Below are 16,121 nucleotides of genomic sequence, written 5' to 3'. Positions count from 1 at the left end.
ATAGATTGGGTAAGAAACGCGTCGGGAAATAATCAAAATTTTACGCTCCTAGGAAAAAGCAGCCATGGGTGTGTTGAACACCTGGATGGTTGACCCCTTTCAACAAACATTTTCCGACTTCACGTCTCTGCTCTCTCAATTTTTATTCTCAATTCGAGTCAAAACCTACGTTTCTATGAAAGTGTTAAAGAATTAGGATGTAACCTTTGGGCGAAGGGTCGAAAAGAAAAACAGCGCTGAAACTGGGGCCGTATAACACGGCCAAAGTGGAGTTAGCGATTCGAACTGTTATCGCCCCCCAATTGAACCTGCAAAATTGTCTTATCTTTTCCAGAGATTCGTGCCACGAGGCGTGGACCAATTTACGACGTTCTCCGATGTTCGGCTGCATCTGCCCAAACAACCATATGAAAAAGAGGTGCGATCGGATATTCTCCATGGTCAACCATAATCCCTGCGTGGGTGAGTACGCATCTGATATATTGTGCGTTCCTTGAACACCTTTGAACACTGGCTCTAGATAGATGTGCACCCCTTTTTTTCCATCTGTTCTCGTATTTATGTTTACAGCGTTGCTGTATTTTTTCAGTTTCCTCAGTTGTTGAGTATATTTTGCACGTTGTTTCTCAATTTCGGGATTCACGATCGCTAAAAGGATTCAACGCTCGACTACCCGTTTCACCTTCATCATCATCATCGTTATCATTTTCTTCAGAATCAAATGGGAGCGTGAGACAGACGCCACATCTTTTGATATGACAGATTTTGTCAATGTGGTACGATCAATAACGGAGTGTACAGGGTGTTTAACCTTCGTTTAAACAGGGTGTGATCATTAGAAATGAATCCTTGTCAAAAATGCACCCCTTCTGTGATATAGGACGTCAAAAATGGCAACTTATCTCATGTTTCCGTCTTCAAGATTGAAAGGGCAAGAGATATTTCCTCGAAATTTTTGATATGTTGATAGATAATTAAAGACTATTACCCTATAACTAAAATTTCAATGAAATATCTCTCACCCTCTCAAGAAGAACGTGAGATAATTTCCTATTTTTGACACCTCATACTTCATATGGGGTGCTTATTTAAAAACACGTTTCTTCAAAAAATAATGACGGTTTTCGTACAAGGATTCAGTTCTTTAGAAAACACTCTGTATAGACGTGAAAGATTTGCCTATACTTATCAACCTACCAGGGTTGAGTCCTGTATTTGGCCAATGAAATAAAAATTTGGCTTAGGAAAATTCAGTGTGCGAGAAATAAGTTGAAACATAAAATGAAAAAAGATTGAAAGTTTAGATAGAATCCCATTTTTCGAGAATGCTTCGTAACGCAGTGAACAAAATGTCAGTCTTGGTGGATTTTTATTTGAAATTGTATCGGATCATTAGAATTCTTTGTTATGTTTGAGTAAAATTTCCGTAGAATTGAATTTTCATGGGACATATCTTCACATCCTTCAGCTCTAATAGGACCTGTCATTAGGATCCACTGAAAAGACTCATGATTCGATTGTTCTTTTTTAAGGTTTGTAGTTGGTCAATTCTCAAAATCGATCGAGGTATCCCTTTCCTCGTTGTTGTAATAGACTCGCAAACATGTTCCAACTCGTTTTAGTGCCAACCGTTTATCCACAACGTATTCAACCGTTGTTTCTAGCTTGTCACGGTGTTGCTGAAGCTTCATGCATGAAGTATCTACAATACGTCATAACTTTGTCGATATCATAGCAGTTTCTCACCTGGATAATCGATGACACCCCATATTACATGTGTCGTGCAGAAGTTACGGTCCTTGAAATTGAGCAGATTGCTAGGTTTGGACTCTATCTCTCTCTCTCTCGAAATCGCCATTATGGTCTGATATTTTAGATAATCGATCTTAGGAATCGAGAAGGGGAAGAAATTTCACCTCATTTAAGGATTGTACTAAGTTCATATTCGAAGGTTAACTATGTTCGAAAAATCATCTGAATATTCCAACTTTCAGTGTCCAAATTCAAACAAAAAAGGGTAAATATGAATTTTCATCTATTTCACCATCGAAATGAATGCAGGGACGCAGCGACTTCAAATTGTCAGAATCCTGAATGAAGTCGAGAGTAAGATAAGTTTTCCCTTGATCATAAATCTAATTTTCGTAATTTCCTGTACTACGTTTGAAAGTTCAGAATTTTGACAATTCGAATGCAGATTTTTCTGCAATTTACTAAGTTTCTGGAAGATGCTAAAAAAAGGTTTCCATAGGGTGCTGATAGGGTGGATATTTCGTTATCTCATGATAGATATTAATTCAAAAAAATACTGCATTGGTTCAGGTATGAATTTCCATTGAGTTCATCCCCCAAAGAACGACGTGGAGTAAAAATAATTGCACATCGAATCCCTCCCTTCCCAGATCGAAATTAGAGCCGTAATCCATTTTAACGACGCGAGAAAAACTTTCCGGGCACTTTGATCAGTTTCCAATTCAACATGTGGAAAACGGACTCCGATCCGGCCAATTCGGCGATAAAACAAAACATTTCCAAGGGATTATTCATTCGAGGCGACAGTGGTATCGCCATAGAGGAAATGAGTACGAGGGGTTGGGGGGCGGTCGCAATCTTTTCTGAAGTCGGTGTGTTCCGCCGAACTTCCTTCCTGTGCTCGAACTGTTTCTGGGACCCCGGCCACTATTATCGGATCACATTTCCCATTCCTGGAACGTATTCTGGATATTGGGGACCACCGCAATGATCAGTTCGTTGATTTAATATACGATTCCTATTGGTCAAACGTTTGTCCTGCTGTCCTCTTTATTGTCTTGCATCTTCGTGATTTTCCCGGCGTGATGCTGCCCGTGACACTTGTACCCACTCTGGCGAATCACTCCGGAAAATTGTTTTTTCAACGTCTTCATGGGTGAAAAACTATGAAACATATCGAAAAAAATCATGTCTGTCATGATTTCTGGCAATCGAGTGAACAGAAATTCTTGATTGAGCAGCATTGGGATGTGTAATATATGAAAATCTTGCAGAGGCTGGCATTATCTCCTGTAGCTGAACATCAATTGGTTCGCAAAGGGTTTGCGATCAATATTATTGTGGATATTGACCGATAGAACAGGTGAAAATACAATTACTTACCCCAACGACCTTAAAAAGAAACCTAAGTGAATCTCCATTGGTCTGGTAGCAGAAAGGGGGTTTCAAAGGGAAGGAAAAGAGGGAACTAACATTCCTTTCCTACAGCCTCGTGACTATCACCTCGCTGATAGAGAAGACACAAGGCACATCACTCAGGGTTGCTCAATATCACTCTGGTTCACCTCATAAAGTTGATTTCACAACAATACGATGATTAATTTGGTGATTGACAGTCGAAGAGTTGGTCCGCAAGGCGTCGCCAGCAATCGGGACAAAAAACGCCTGACGAACAAGAGATGGGCAACCTAACGTTCACGACTGAACATGCCGTACTGAATGATGAACTGCTGTAGACTGGCTGTTGATGTTGGCCAGTCCATCAGACGTACTGCTCTCTTCTGGATAGAATCCAAGAGTTGTCATAAACGTTTTGGCTCTGAATTCCACACATGAAGGTAGCCATGGCCTAATCTGGGCCAAGGCTACCATACAAGTATGGTAGGAAAATCTGACCTACCACTAATTAACCATTGTTGAATACATTCGAATTCGTGTCATTTTTCGACGTTTCTCAATATACTCCGGTAGAATCTTTCAGAAGATTCTGTTGGTGTAATAAACGAATCTCGCTGGCGGACTGTAGATGACAGGGTTAGTATTTCCGATTACATTTTCATTCAAGTTATCGTTTCCACAAAAGGCAATTTCAGTGGAATTCGCCTACGAGCGTGAAATCGAAAAACGCCCGTTGAAATCGAATGGAGTTATTGAGGGGATTCATTTAGAAAAAAATAATATACAGATGAAAATTAGGCCGAGGGATGATTTTTTCCGTCTTATCGAATACAGTTTAGAAAATGATCGATTTACAGTATAACAAATGAATGGCTTCGCTTGTATGCTGGCAGATTATGTGGTAAATACAATTTTGTAAACAAGGATGCATTATGCCGAAGATCTTCGAAAAATTCTATAATTTGGAGTAGTTGTCATTCCTCAACGTCTTTTCGAAATGTGTAAAGTAGATTTTGAAAATAATTGTAGACCTGGTGTGAAATTCGCAGGGTAAAACGTAAATTATTCAGTATATACCCTTAATTCGTCTCTAAATACGCTTTTGTAGTTCATACGTATATTGTTAGGGTGCGGTTATACGTGTATTAATGTTGATGATAATGGTACTAACTGTATTCTTACGTGGCACTTCGAAATGAGCCCATTGTTCGTAATAATGCTCACTTAACCATATGTTCTATAACGATCGCGTTCCTCCTGGATGAGAGTAAGTTAAATGCGCTCGCGTAAGGACCTGAGCTTATTTGTTACAGATTTTCTGAGTACGTCAGCGTCACTTTTCCGCTAGGGCAACCCCAGATATGTCTGGCAGTCCGTGTCCAAGTTCTACTGTCTTTTATTTCCGATTGGTGGAGATTCCGGCTGATTGAAATATATACGATGACATAAAAATCGCAACACTGATAATTTTCAGCCATTTGGCGAAAAATAAAAGATGTATCGTTTGGAATTCCCCGTAATTCACAAGAGTTCAGTACTTGTTCATTAAATTCCGTTTCTTATACACAAAACGCCCTGCCAGGTGCTTCTATTGAGCTGTGATAATACGGATTATCCGTCTGATTTTTTTTTCAGCTCCTGATATCGATTTCGAATTTAAAAGCAATTCGATTTAACCGTTCCATAAGACGTGTTGTTTCCAACAGTTGTATAATTTATTCGGAAGAAAACCATTAGTCCCAAGAGCCAATTCGACTAAACAAAATGATGAGATTCTTATAAATAAATGAATTACATGATGTAGGTGATGCTAATATCAAAATCGATGAATGTTACATTAGCATCATTTAATTTCTTTAATTTCACAACGGATTATTTTGAGGTCATTTCACCGAGAAAATTTTTCATCATCTGAACTGAATCGAAAAAAAATGTATCCCCTAAACTTCACAATTGTTGTTTTGGGACTCCAGACGTGACAGAATGAAATCGTTTGCATTTATTCAAAATTCAGGTTCGAAAATTAGATTAGAGAGAAAACCGTCATTTATTGCATGAGCAAATGGCCATACACCTTAGGTCTTTTAGCCTACTTGCCTACTATCGAACATTATTCATCCTGATTTATTGGAAAATTAACTGGATATGCCATATGCCCAAAGAAGTATATATTAGCCTACTATAGAACCAAACCAAATTTCAATGTCAATGTTAATTGAATACATTTATTACAGCGAACCTGCAACGTCTCTAGACCTTTCAAAAAAAATTTTTCTTCTTGCTCTGCAAACCAGACCTCCACAGCTTTTATTACCTCCTCGTTGGAAGAAAATTTACGACATTTACACATTTTTTGAGTTGAGGAAAGAGATGATAGTCGGATGGAGCCAAATCTGATGAATAAAGTGGGGTGTTCTAGTAATTCAAACCCTAAATCACAAATTTTTTGCATAGCAACATGACATTTGTGTGCAGGACCATTGTCCTGCAGAAACAAAACACCTTTGGATAGCTTTCCGCGTCTTTTCTCTTTAATTTTTTCCCGTAGAGTGGTCAGTAATGTCGATTAGTGATCTCTGGTTATTGTTCTACCCTTATCCAAAAAATCAATCATGATTACTTCATGGCAATCCCAAAAAACTGAAGCAAGAACTTTTCCAGCAGATTTTTGGACACGAAACTTCTTAGGTCTTGGAGAACCAGTGTGTCGCCATTCCATCGATTGTTGCTTTGTTTCTGGATCGTAGAAATGTACCCAAGTCTCATCCATAGTAACAATTCGCTTTAAGAAGTCTACAACGTTTTCAAATCGAGCACAGATCGAACGCGATGCTTCTACCCTTGCACGCTCATCATCTTCAATGGAAAATTGACCTCTTTTGAAGCTTGCAGTCCAATTTTTCACGGTCGCAGGACATTGATCACCAAGGGAATTAAGCATATCTTCGTGAATCTGCTTACCTCTTAACCCTTTTAAATACAGGTACTTGATGATGGCTCGATACTCCAATTTTTCGATTTTCACAATTTCGGTGGACATCTTCTTTCTTTTAATTTATTGCGTAACTCTGGTTTACTTTTTTGACCTCAAACTTCAAACTTTGACACTTCTAACGAGTTACTGCTCATTGCTATGTTAACGCAATATTTTTTTTATGCATGAAACTAGTCTGGGCTAACTAGATATCAATACTTCCTCATAAACATTTGGTTTTTCCGAAGAGAAAACATGAATTAATCCAATATCCTTAACTTTGACGAGTAGTTTACTTCGAACTAACCCTACAAGGACTTTGTGCAAATCGATACGTGCAAAACATCGTTAAAGGTCAACATTTCCGAGAAATAAACTGTATATACGGATCATTCGGGATATCGACGAAATATTTCGAGAAGAAGGGAGCACGTAGAAATTTCCGTCGTCGAACAGATTCTTATCTTTGCGAATCGATTGAAGCCGCACCTGGTCAGGCCGGGTCAAAAGCTGGAGTTTGGCTGCCAAGGTATCGCTCCGGGGTAACACGATCTGTTGAAGGTTCCCCATCCCGACCCATTGAGAATATCCCGATACGGTAGCTTATAATTAACGGATCAATTAAAATTAGATTCGGACGGCGTGGTGTGCTGTTGCATTGATTGCCTTCTTGCTCCGAATGAAAATTCAGCCCGGCAGACGGCGGCGTTTCACGTGGAAAATGAGCGCCCGCGTTTTCTATGTCGAAAATATCGCTGGATATTGGGAAATTGAGCGTGAGAAAAGTTGTGCGAAAACGACTTCGGGCTCTTAGGTTATCTGTTCTGGAATATTCCCTAATCCTCGGCGATTCCAGTGCGGTATGAGGAAGAATCTCGAGAGCCTTCACGTGGAGGATTCATTCGAGTGGGAATAACATACGAGGATGTATTGATATCTAGTTAGTCTAGACCAGTTCCATGTTTGAATTACTAGAACACCTCCCTTATTCACCAGATTTGGTTCCATCCGACTATCATCTCTTTCCTCAACTGAAAAAAGTTTAAAAGGTTGTAAATTTTCTTCCAACGAGGTAGTAATAAAAGCTGTGGAGATCTGGTTTGCAGAGCAAGAAGAAAAATTTTTTTTGAAAGGTCTAGAGACCTTGCAGGTTCGCTGTAATAAATGTATCCAATCAAGAAGAGAATATGTTGAGTAATAGAATATTCTGACATTGAAATTTTGTTTGGTTCTATAGTAGGCTAAGAATTTGTCAATACATCCTCGTATATGTAGAGGTTTCCATTTTTTCATCATGCAGAAATGATGTTTTCAGAGTTACAAAAATGGAATATTCGAAAGAGCATACTTACATTCAACGAAAAAGTTTCAATTCAACCTCAGTACAAAGTTAAACCACAACGTGCATCTTTAACTACTTGCTATCTTCTCTGCATGATGCTACCCAACAAGTTATCGAATAAATATTGAGATTAAACGGAAAATATGCATCATCGAAAAATATCCTTATATCCTTGAAATTGACGAGCAGATTGATTGAACATTTCAAATCTTATAACTTAGTAATACAGGTAGACCTTATTTAGATGAGTTATCTAGTTAACACAGAAACTAAAAGGAATTGGTCGTTCTCATTTTCTTTGTCACCAATTTCAACTGTGCCAAAAAAGGTGAAAAAAACGTCGGATTTTTTTCCAATTCCCTCTTCGAATTCGAAATGTGCTCAATCAGTTAAATTGTTCATTTGGTGGCTACCGCGATAATTATTAACGTTATTCACAACTCGATTTATGATGTTGAAACAAATCATACGTTGCTTTTGGCCGCGTAAATCATTTTGCTAGCCACACTTTCAAATCTGTATGTTTATTGCACACATAGGTGTAGATACGTGATACAACGAACAAATTGGGGTCTAAATGAGTGAATTGTCAACTGGCTAAGTGTGTTTTGCGCTATATTGAATAAATTTACAAAAACAAAAAACACCTAGTAACAGTCGAAAAAATTCAATAATTTGTGGTGTACATGTTCAGCGGACTGAAATTACTGAATTAACGGTCAAAATCCGAAATTAATCCAAGTTCAATCAATTTTTATGTAACGAATAATGAAAAGAAGCGTTTTGAATATATTCACTGACAATCACGAATCAATATTTCACACGTAACAGTAAACAAGTGTGGAGTTCGAGTACTGAACCGATTCGGAACAATTTGAGTCGCTCTTATCTTGCGCAATCCACAAGGAATCGTCACTGCGCAGACGAATAGTACCGGAAGAAATATCGAATCAGTTCACAACTGGACTATTAAGGTTTAACTTGGTTCCATACTTTTACTAACACTGTTCGAGCTTATGAAACGTGTACAACGAAAAGGATAACAAAATTCCAACTATTACTGGCCCCCATTTAATGTCGCGCGGTATATGAATTCGCATTTGCTAAATTGTCGGTTTTCAAGCGTCCATTCCGATCGAATCTCCGCTCGCGTTTGATTGAAAACCTCAATTTCGTGTATTATATTCGGAGTTGGACGTCTGTCCGACAAAAATGCAAGGTACAGAAAAAAAACGCCTCTGAAAAGAGTTTCGCGTGATCGCCAATCTTGATTTTCAAATTAGAACCTGAAGGGGTAAGTATGTTTGGTATTCCGTTGCACTTTTGCATTATATAGTCTCAGTAGTAATTGAATTTTTTCTTGAGAACGCACACAAGGGCGTTTTTCTTTCTTTGAATTACTGAATAAATTTCTGCACTTGATGTATTTGTTCTGAGTTTTTCACACGAATGGAATCATGAGCTCTGTGTTGGTTTTTAAGTCCATCGCTAGGGTACCTCAGTAGAATTGTCGAAATATTGCATCTTTTCGTTGGTGATTCATTTTTCGCTTAGGAAACTGTTCCAGACTTGCGCCATTCGACTGGTTCTTAACATTCTCTCGTATATCGTTCCTTTGTGTGTTTTCAATTTTCAACTTTTCTCCACTCTCATTCATCTTTTCTCTTCTCCCATTTTTGACTCATACATTCAGCCTCGTGAAAATTTTTCGAATAGAGGGAAAAAACAGGAACAACCCTTCGTCGTTTATAAGTGATATTCTCCTCTAAATATAAATCAGTGGACTCTAAAACAACTTTGGGAGATGGCTCGTATGAAGTGGATATTTGGAACGCGCCATCTCATGTTCTTGAACTTTGCGAAATGGTTAACTTATCAATTGGTTGATGGGCTTTAGCCGGGACCATTAGTTGATTGTAAATTTCCAATCCTAACACATCAAAATATACTACAACGATTTCTACCCAATCACATTATTCTGGTTTGAAATATCTTCACAGTATCTAATGATGGAAACTCGTATTATGGAAATATTTACGCGACAAAATAAGACATTGTAAACATAAAAAGAACACCCTTAGTATTCTTGACAGATATCAACGTCACTTCTTCTAACCAACAAATATGTCATAATTTCACAGTCCATTCAGAAAAGTCACATGTTTTCTGATAAAGGTTGAACGGAAAATAAATGAAAGTAAGAATCACTGCTTGTGTGAAATCTATTTTCGGAAAAAGATCGGAAGCAATATTTATTCAAAATAATCGATCATGTACGTAAAGGATAAAGTTTTTAAGAGTGTGAATTCCACCAGTGAGTTCTATAGTTGTGAACATCAGGTACGTCCAATGATCTGCATCTTTTGTGCAAGTTTATTGATTTTTCTTACGTATCTCTTCGTTTTTGAGCGATCTCTCTCTGTATATTCGTATGTCTGATGTTATTTTTTGAATGGCTTGCAAAAACTCTTCCGACTTTTGACTGATTATTGATATTCCTTGTATGCTTTGATATTCGAGAATTTCTCATAAAGAATATGATTGGTACGAATGCTGTACAATAGAAGCCAGCTCAATATTGAGGTTTATGACAATCCTCCCCTCCTGGAAATATCCTGAAATTGGCACGGGCTTCATTGTTTTTTAATCAACGAATGAAACGACGCCATTGTATAATTTTCAGACAACAGAATTTTGCTAACGTTAATTAATGGACATTATTCATTTGGAGTCTCGGATAACAACAGATTTTGTCATTCCATCTCGAGAAGTATTCCATTCATCGTCTCCATGATACCAAATTTAACTGATTAATTGAATCTTGAACATCTCGATTGGAATTAATAAGAGAATGAACCCAGAAGATAACTTAATCCATAATTGCCATATCTTTTCTTCACAACTAAATATAAGGATTTAGTGTAGTGTTTGGTAGATTAGTGCTGCTTCTGAAACCTTCATAGTGAGAATAGTATTGCATCAGTTTCCGGTTATACACACGGTGGATGTTTCCACCGAATAGCAATAAGAAAATGCTTCGAAGCATGACCGCGTAGTATTCTTAGAATCCAACATCATTAACTTGATGCGGAGCACCCTCAAGAAAATTTTTCATTTCAGATTCAATTCGAAAATGAATACCACTAAGTATTTCTGATGGAATGTAGTCAATCATGCGTTCATCACGGTTCATTTTAACACCTATTTGTGGGGAAACATTCGGGAATTTGCCCCAAATTGGAAGTCGAAACATTTTTCACTTTGTATTTATAACGAATTCATTCGAATGAAAATTGGCGATTCGGTGAATCAATTCATGAGGATTAAATTACGATTTTTAATACTACTGTGGTAGCTTTTATTCATATTCCGTTATGTTCGCAACGCTTTCGCGAAATGAAATGAATGTTCTCATTAATTTAGATTCCACGGTCAAAGTATTAATTTTTTTTCATGAATCGCTAATTCTCATCGGACACGCGCTGACAATACAGGTCTACAAAATTACTTCGATCTAAGACTGAAAGAACTCAAATCGCAGATTACCATCAGGATGTCTCGTAGAAAGTAGACGCAGATTTCCTGTATCGAATTCGATGGAAATTTTCGAACTAAACTAAAAACATCCCCTTATCGTACGTCTGACGATTTTACAGAGGATGAATCGATGGAATTTGGTACAAAAATCGGGTTATCTTATGAAGGTGTTCCCCCAGCTTGCGTCGCATTTGATTTATGTTAAGGGTTGAAAATTTTGAGATAAAAGTAAATCCACCGCTATTTTTATGGAAGATGCTTCTAGCAGCAGAGAGCCATTTGCATCCAGATTCTCTCGCGACACATATAAGACCGTGAAATGTATGAATTATTATGAAAAAATAACTGTTTCTTCTATCGGTTTCTTAATGAAATCAGATCGTGGTTAATTAGAAAAATGCAGGAGGTGATTTCTTGTCCGAAAATATTAATTTCCTTGAGTTGATACTGCGACCAGTCGGACTGTATAATTTGTCTTCTCGATATTGACCATTCCTTCCAGTCGTGATCGTATGAAACATGTGAATGCTCGAAACTGAGCCTGCACAACATAAAATAGTTATTCGATGGTCCCAAACAAGGCCGTAATGGGGCCATAATCGCATTTGATCTGAAGAAAATATAGCGATGTTCCGTTATAACGTGGGAGCAATAATATTGTTGTTGAGCAGAATTAATATCATCAAATTTAATTTATGGATATAACCATGTTGAGAATTACCTAATAACAGTCGATAGTGTTTCGCATCAAATTAGCCCATGTGTCATGTCTGGAAACCGTGTTACTCGCACGTATAGCCCAACGAAATTATAGGGAGAGAAGGAAAAAAATATTATAGTGTGTTCTCCACTCATGTTAAGTGAGTTGTTCCTCTGGAATTGCACCCGGCATGTAAATGTCGTCTTTTTTTCTTTTTAGAGCCCAGTGATTCAAGGCAACCCCATGTTAGAATTTGCATGCGAAAGTTAACAGACCAAAGCTAGCTACCTACAGAAATTCAAAGTCAAAATATGAACCACGACATTTTTCGGAAAGTAGACCAAAAAGTTGTAAAATAAAGTCCATTTCGAAGAAAGCAGTATGCCATACAATGAAAAACGATGCTGTTTAATCGATAACAATACAAGATACGAGATACGAGAGCTTAGGGAAAAACAACCCCAGGAAAAAACTCTTTGTCTCCGTAAGAGTATAGTGAATTGTAAGGAATGAAATTGTTTACGTAAAAAGTAAGCTGAAATACTGAAAATTGATCCTTTTTTCCTGGAAACAAAGAAAATCCAGGGAGTTTTCTCCAAGTTACCAACATTTTTCATTCAAATTTGGACATAGAAAAGGTCTCTGACATGCACTCAATACTAATCAATATTCCACCCGTAAGAGTGGAGAATTGTGGAGTTCCAGTACTGAACCAATTCAGGTGGAGTTCCAGTACTGAACCAATTCAGGATAACTTGAGGGTATCTTCTTTTGCGCAATCCATAAGAAAGCCTCACTGCGCAGGCAAATAGTACCGAAAAAAATATTGAACTAGTTCACAAGAGAACCTGCATAAGCAGCAAAGGATTCATTTATTTGCCGTTTCTCTTAGATTCAATCTAAACCACTGAATTCATACTGTAACCTTTTTTTTATATTTCTCCAGGTGGAATTTGAAAACCTTGTGAAAAAATGGATTCTATTGCAAACAAGAAGCTTTCGTAACTCGAGTATTCTATATAAATTCAATAACACCAAGGCAGGTAGAAAAGAAAACAGTTTTTCCATTTGGTATTGTTCAGATCCTGATGTGATTCATAACTCGTTATGCACTCCAGTAAATCCTGAATTGGTTCAGAACTGAAGCTGCAACATGTACAAACAAGAAATGTCGAGGCTCATGTTATGATTTAAACTTTGGTGTGGTCGCTGGTTTTCTGTTCAAATATCGATAGATCTCGCACGAAAATAATCCCGAACCATCAGATGTTTCCCGCTGAAGTAGTTCTGAACCAAAATGACGTACTTGAAATACAGCGTTGATCCTTGAATACCTGGGCGATCACTCGAAAATACTTTGTTTCAGACACATTTCCAGCACCCACCTCCCATGCACAAAACCCCTTAGAACCTCGATCTAGATATCTAGATATGTTTAGGAAGACAGGGGTGACCCCTTCTGTCCGTTACCCCCACTTACCCGATCCCTCGCACGGCACTGCTATGGACACTTATCGCACGCACCATAACTATGATGGCACCGGCACTGGCACAGACAGCAACAGCCCCGAAATCGGGTCACTAAATACCCTAGGGTTGCCAGAACTCTACGAAAAGGGTGAGGCCAAGCTTTTTTTTTTTGTATATTCTCTCACTGTTATCATTGTTTACTTGAGTAGATATTTATATAGCGAATCATTTCTCATCTGCTGGTTGTTCATCAAGTGAAAGTTGTTTTCGTCGAAGTGTTGTTCTGAAATACAGGTTCATGAACTGGCTCCCAACATCAACCATCTTAGTGAATCTTTAGGTGAACATTGTAGGCACAGAACTAACTCATCTCAGAAAATCTGCACTTGGTTCGAAATCAGAATTGCATGAAACACTTTTGAACAACAACAAGAAATTCCAAAAAATGTTTGAGAGCAAAAATCGATCTTTAGATTGTTAGAACTTAACCTTTGACAATACTTTATTGAAAATAGTTGAATTCCATTAGATTTTCCGACTCTGTAGGTATCAGATAATTCATGTTTCTCCACACTACAGAGGGATTATATTTGAAGCCAACTCTGCTTGTAAGTTCTTACACCCCATGCATATTAATCCATAGAAAGAATAATTAATCTCCGCTTTCAATGATTCACGATTAAACATTGATCAATTGTAGTCGCAGAAGTCCCTTATATAATCAGACTCCAATTACTGGAAGCTCTGAAGATATAATTCAAGATTACATTCGTAATTCGATTCAGCTCCGAACATATCCTTTCTTTTCCAAATAGAGGAGTTACGGTATATCTATTTCACCGGATCGAGGTGAATAAACATTTCGAAAATTAATTAATTAACAAATTCAATACTGAAACACGGCTGTTTATTGTTTCGTCTAGCATCGAAGGTAGATTGGAAATTTGTTTAGTTTGTTTTCGATGCCATGTAAGACGTAGAAACGAATGGATTTGTTACTGAAGTTACAAAAATATATGGATTTCATTGTTTATTCAGAGTAAGGGATTGTTTCTCCTTGTTCTGATCGGAAAAGACCAATTTTTGAAACCGGGATAATTTTCTGAAGTAGGGGAAACTATCGTGTTCAAGAGCAAACTTTCACACGAAGATTTACACAATTTCAAATTTGTCAATATTATTATAAAATTCTTCAACTTTGAAAGCTTTTTTTTTGATATTTTTTCATAATACTTCTTTCCTTGTCTATGAATTTGAATAAAATATGTTTTCACTTGTCAGATTTGCTCATTTTGAATTTTTTGGGAATGAAGTAATTCCATATTTTCATGGCTTGAATATCATTTCGATAATTTGGGTTTCGTTTGATTGCCCACATTAATGCAGGTTAAATTATTGAATTTCCTGTATATCTCGCATGTAAAATTCGAACTAGAGCTCTTCCCTGTCTTTCATTATAATGAAGGAGGTAGCAACATAATGAATATCGTTTTTTTTTACGATTCATCAAGAATTTCAAAAAAATGAAAAGTGTCTGATCATTGACAGTGGATTTTTTGTTACACAAAGCTTTCAAATCGAGACTCTTTGAGAAATCTTCACTCTATTGAGCTTTCAATACTGGGTGAGGAAGAAAAATCTCGTTAGGGAGAAATGGTCAATATTTTAGTGTAGAAATGCGAATGACAAATAAGAAATAGATGAGTAGAAGGGAAGTGATGTGTCGAGAAGTTTCAGTGAAGAATTTTCGTTTAGCTTCATAGTGCATTAAAAACTGGGGTTGGGTCTATATAGCCATTTCATGAGCCTGTATTATACGCATTGTGAGTGTTTCCCAATTGAGGAGTTCATCCATTGAGGACAAGGTGATTTCAGCCACCGACAATTCGTCTACCTCGTTTGACTACGGGCTAGGCAATGCGATTGTCGAAAATCCTCTAGTTGACGCGGATAATGGATACGATGCTCATCATGACAACGATCATATTAACGTGAGTGTTCTTAAGAACAAGGGAAAGACAACAGCCGTTAACTTCAGCCACTATCCAGAGGAGGAGGGGTCTAATGTTGGACCCTCAAACTATCATCAAAAATATCCAAGTATGTATAATGACAGATTCAGTGTGTTGGCTCAAACATTTCAGTGTCACCATTATCATTATTGGCTTTCGAGCTTCAAATAATCTCTTCTTCATTCGGGATATGAAAACTTTGGAATGAAATTATTCAATATTATTTCAATATCTTCCTAAAACTCATTGTTATATTCCAAATCAAAATTGACAGAGGTAATGTAGTGTTTTACCAATTTTCGAATTCTAACTCACGTAAATGAGTACTTAATATAAATTATATGTAGTCTTCTGACACGAAAGGACTTGACAGGATCGATCTGCATGTGCTATTTGGTAAAATTATGTTCAACCTATACTTAGGTACTCAAAAACTTCTATTTACCCTTTTCGATTATTGCAAATAATCATACAGGATTGGAATGAATTTGGAAGCAAGTATAACAAGTAAATAGGCCAATATTAATGAAACTTCTGAATTACGATGTGTAATATTTTCAATGATTTGTGTTTCATAAATGTCATCCTTTATTCGCTTGGTTCCATAATTCCTCCCATCCCTGTGCATCAAAAGTCGGAGAGTAAATGTTGTGGCATTCTTAGCTAATTCGGGAGTAGGCAAATCTTTTGATCCCATTTTCTCGGCCTGTCTTGTTCGTCTGATGTTGATCAATAGGACGTGGAAAATAAGGCGCCAATATACCAGAAATGAATGGGGCACATAAAGAGCGCTGAGGACAACTCTGTTTCGGGAAAGGTATAAAAATACCCTTCATTCCTATAGTTGGAAAAGCTGATGGAAGAAAGGAAGTCCCTGGGCTCTTATATATAATGCCGACACCGAAGATGAACTTGGAAAGGCTTCTTTCCAATCAA

The 16,121-nt window shown here is 37.4% G+C and overlaps 1 protein-coding gene across 6 annotated transcripts in view; it reads left to right on the top strand.

Annotated features, from left to right (window-relative positions):
• The window catches only part of LOC123321927, a 163,063-nt gene that overhangs the window by 121,627 nt on the left and 25,315 nt on the right, over positions 1 to 16,121 (top strand). For all 6 annotated transcript variants that reach the window (XM_044909736.1, XM_044909735.1, XR_006538979.1 and 3 more), the window contains exons 5-7: positions 335 to 462; positions 13,070 to 13,321; positions 15,049 to 15,273. In XM_044909736.1, coding sequence (XP_044765671.1) covers positions 335 to 462; positions 13,070 to 13,321; positions 15,049 to 15,273 — 605 coding nt within the window. The remainder of the gene's footprint in view (positions 1 to 334; positions 463 to 13,069; positions 13,322 to 15,048; positions 15,274 to 16,121) is intronic.

The sequence above is a fragment of the Coccinella septempunctata genome, chromosome X, assembly GCF_907165205.1.
Source record: "Coccinella septempunctata chromosome X, icCocSept1.1, whole genome shotgun sequence".
NCBI classification, from domain to species: domain Eukaryota; kingdom Metazoa; phylum Arthropoda; class Insecta; order Coleoptera; family Coccinellidae; genus Coccinella; species Coccinella septempunctata.
Note: the sequence above shows the minus strand (reverse complement) of the source record. Positions and strands in the feature narration are given on the sequence as shown.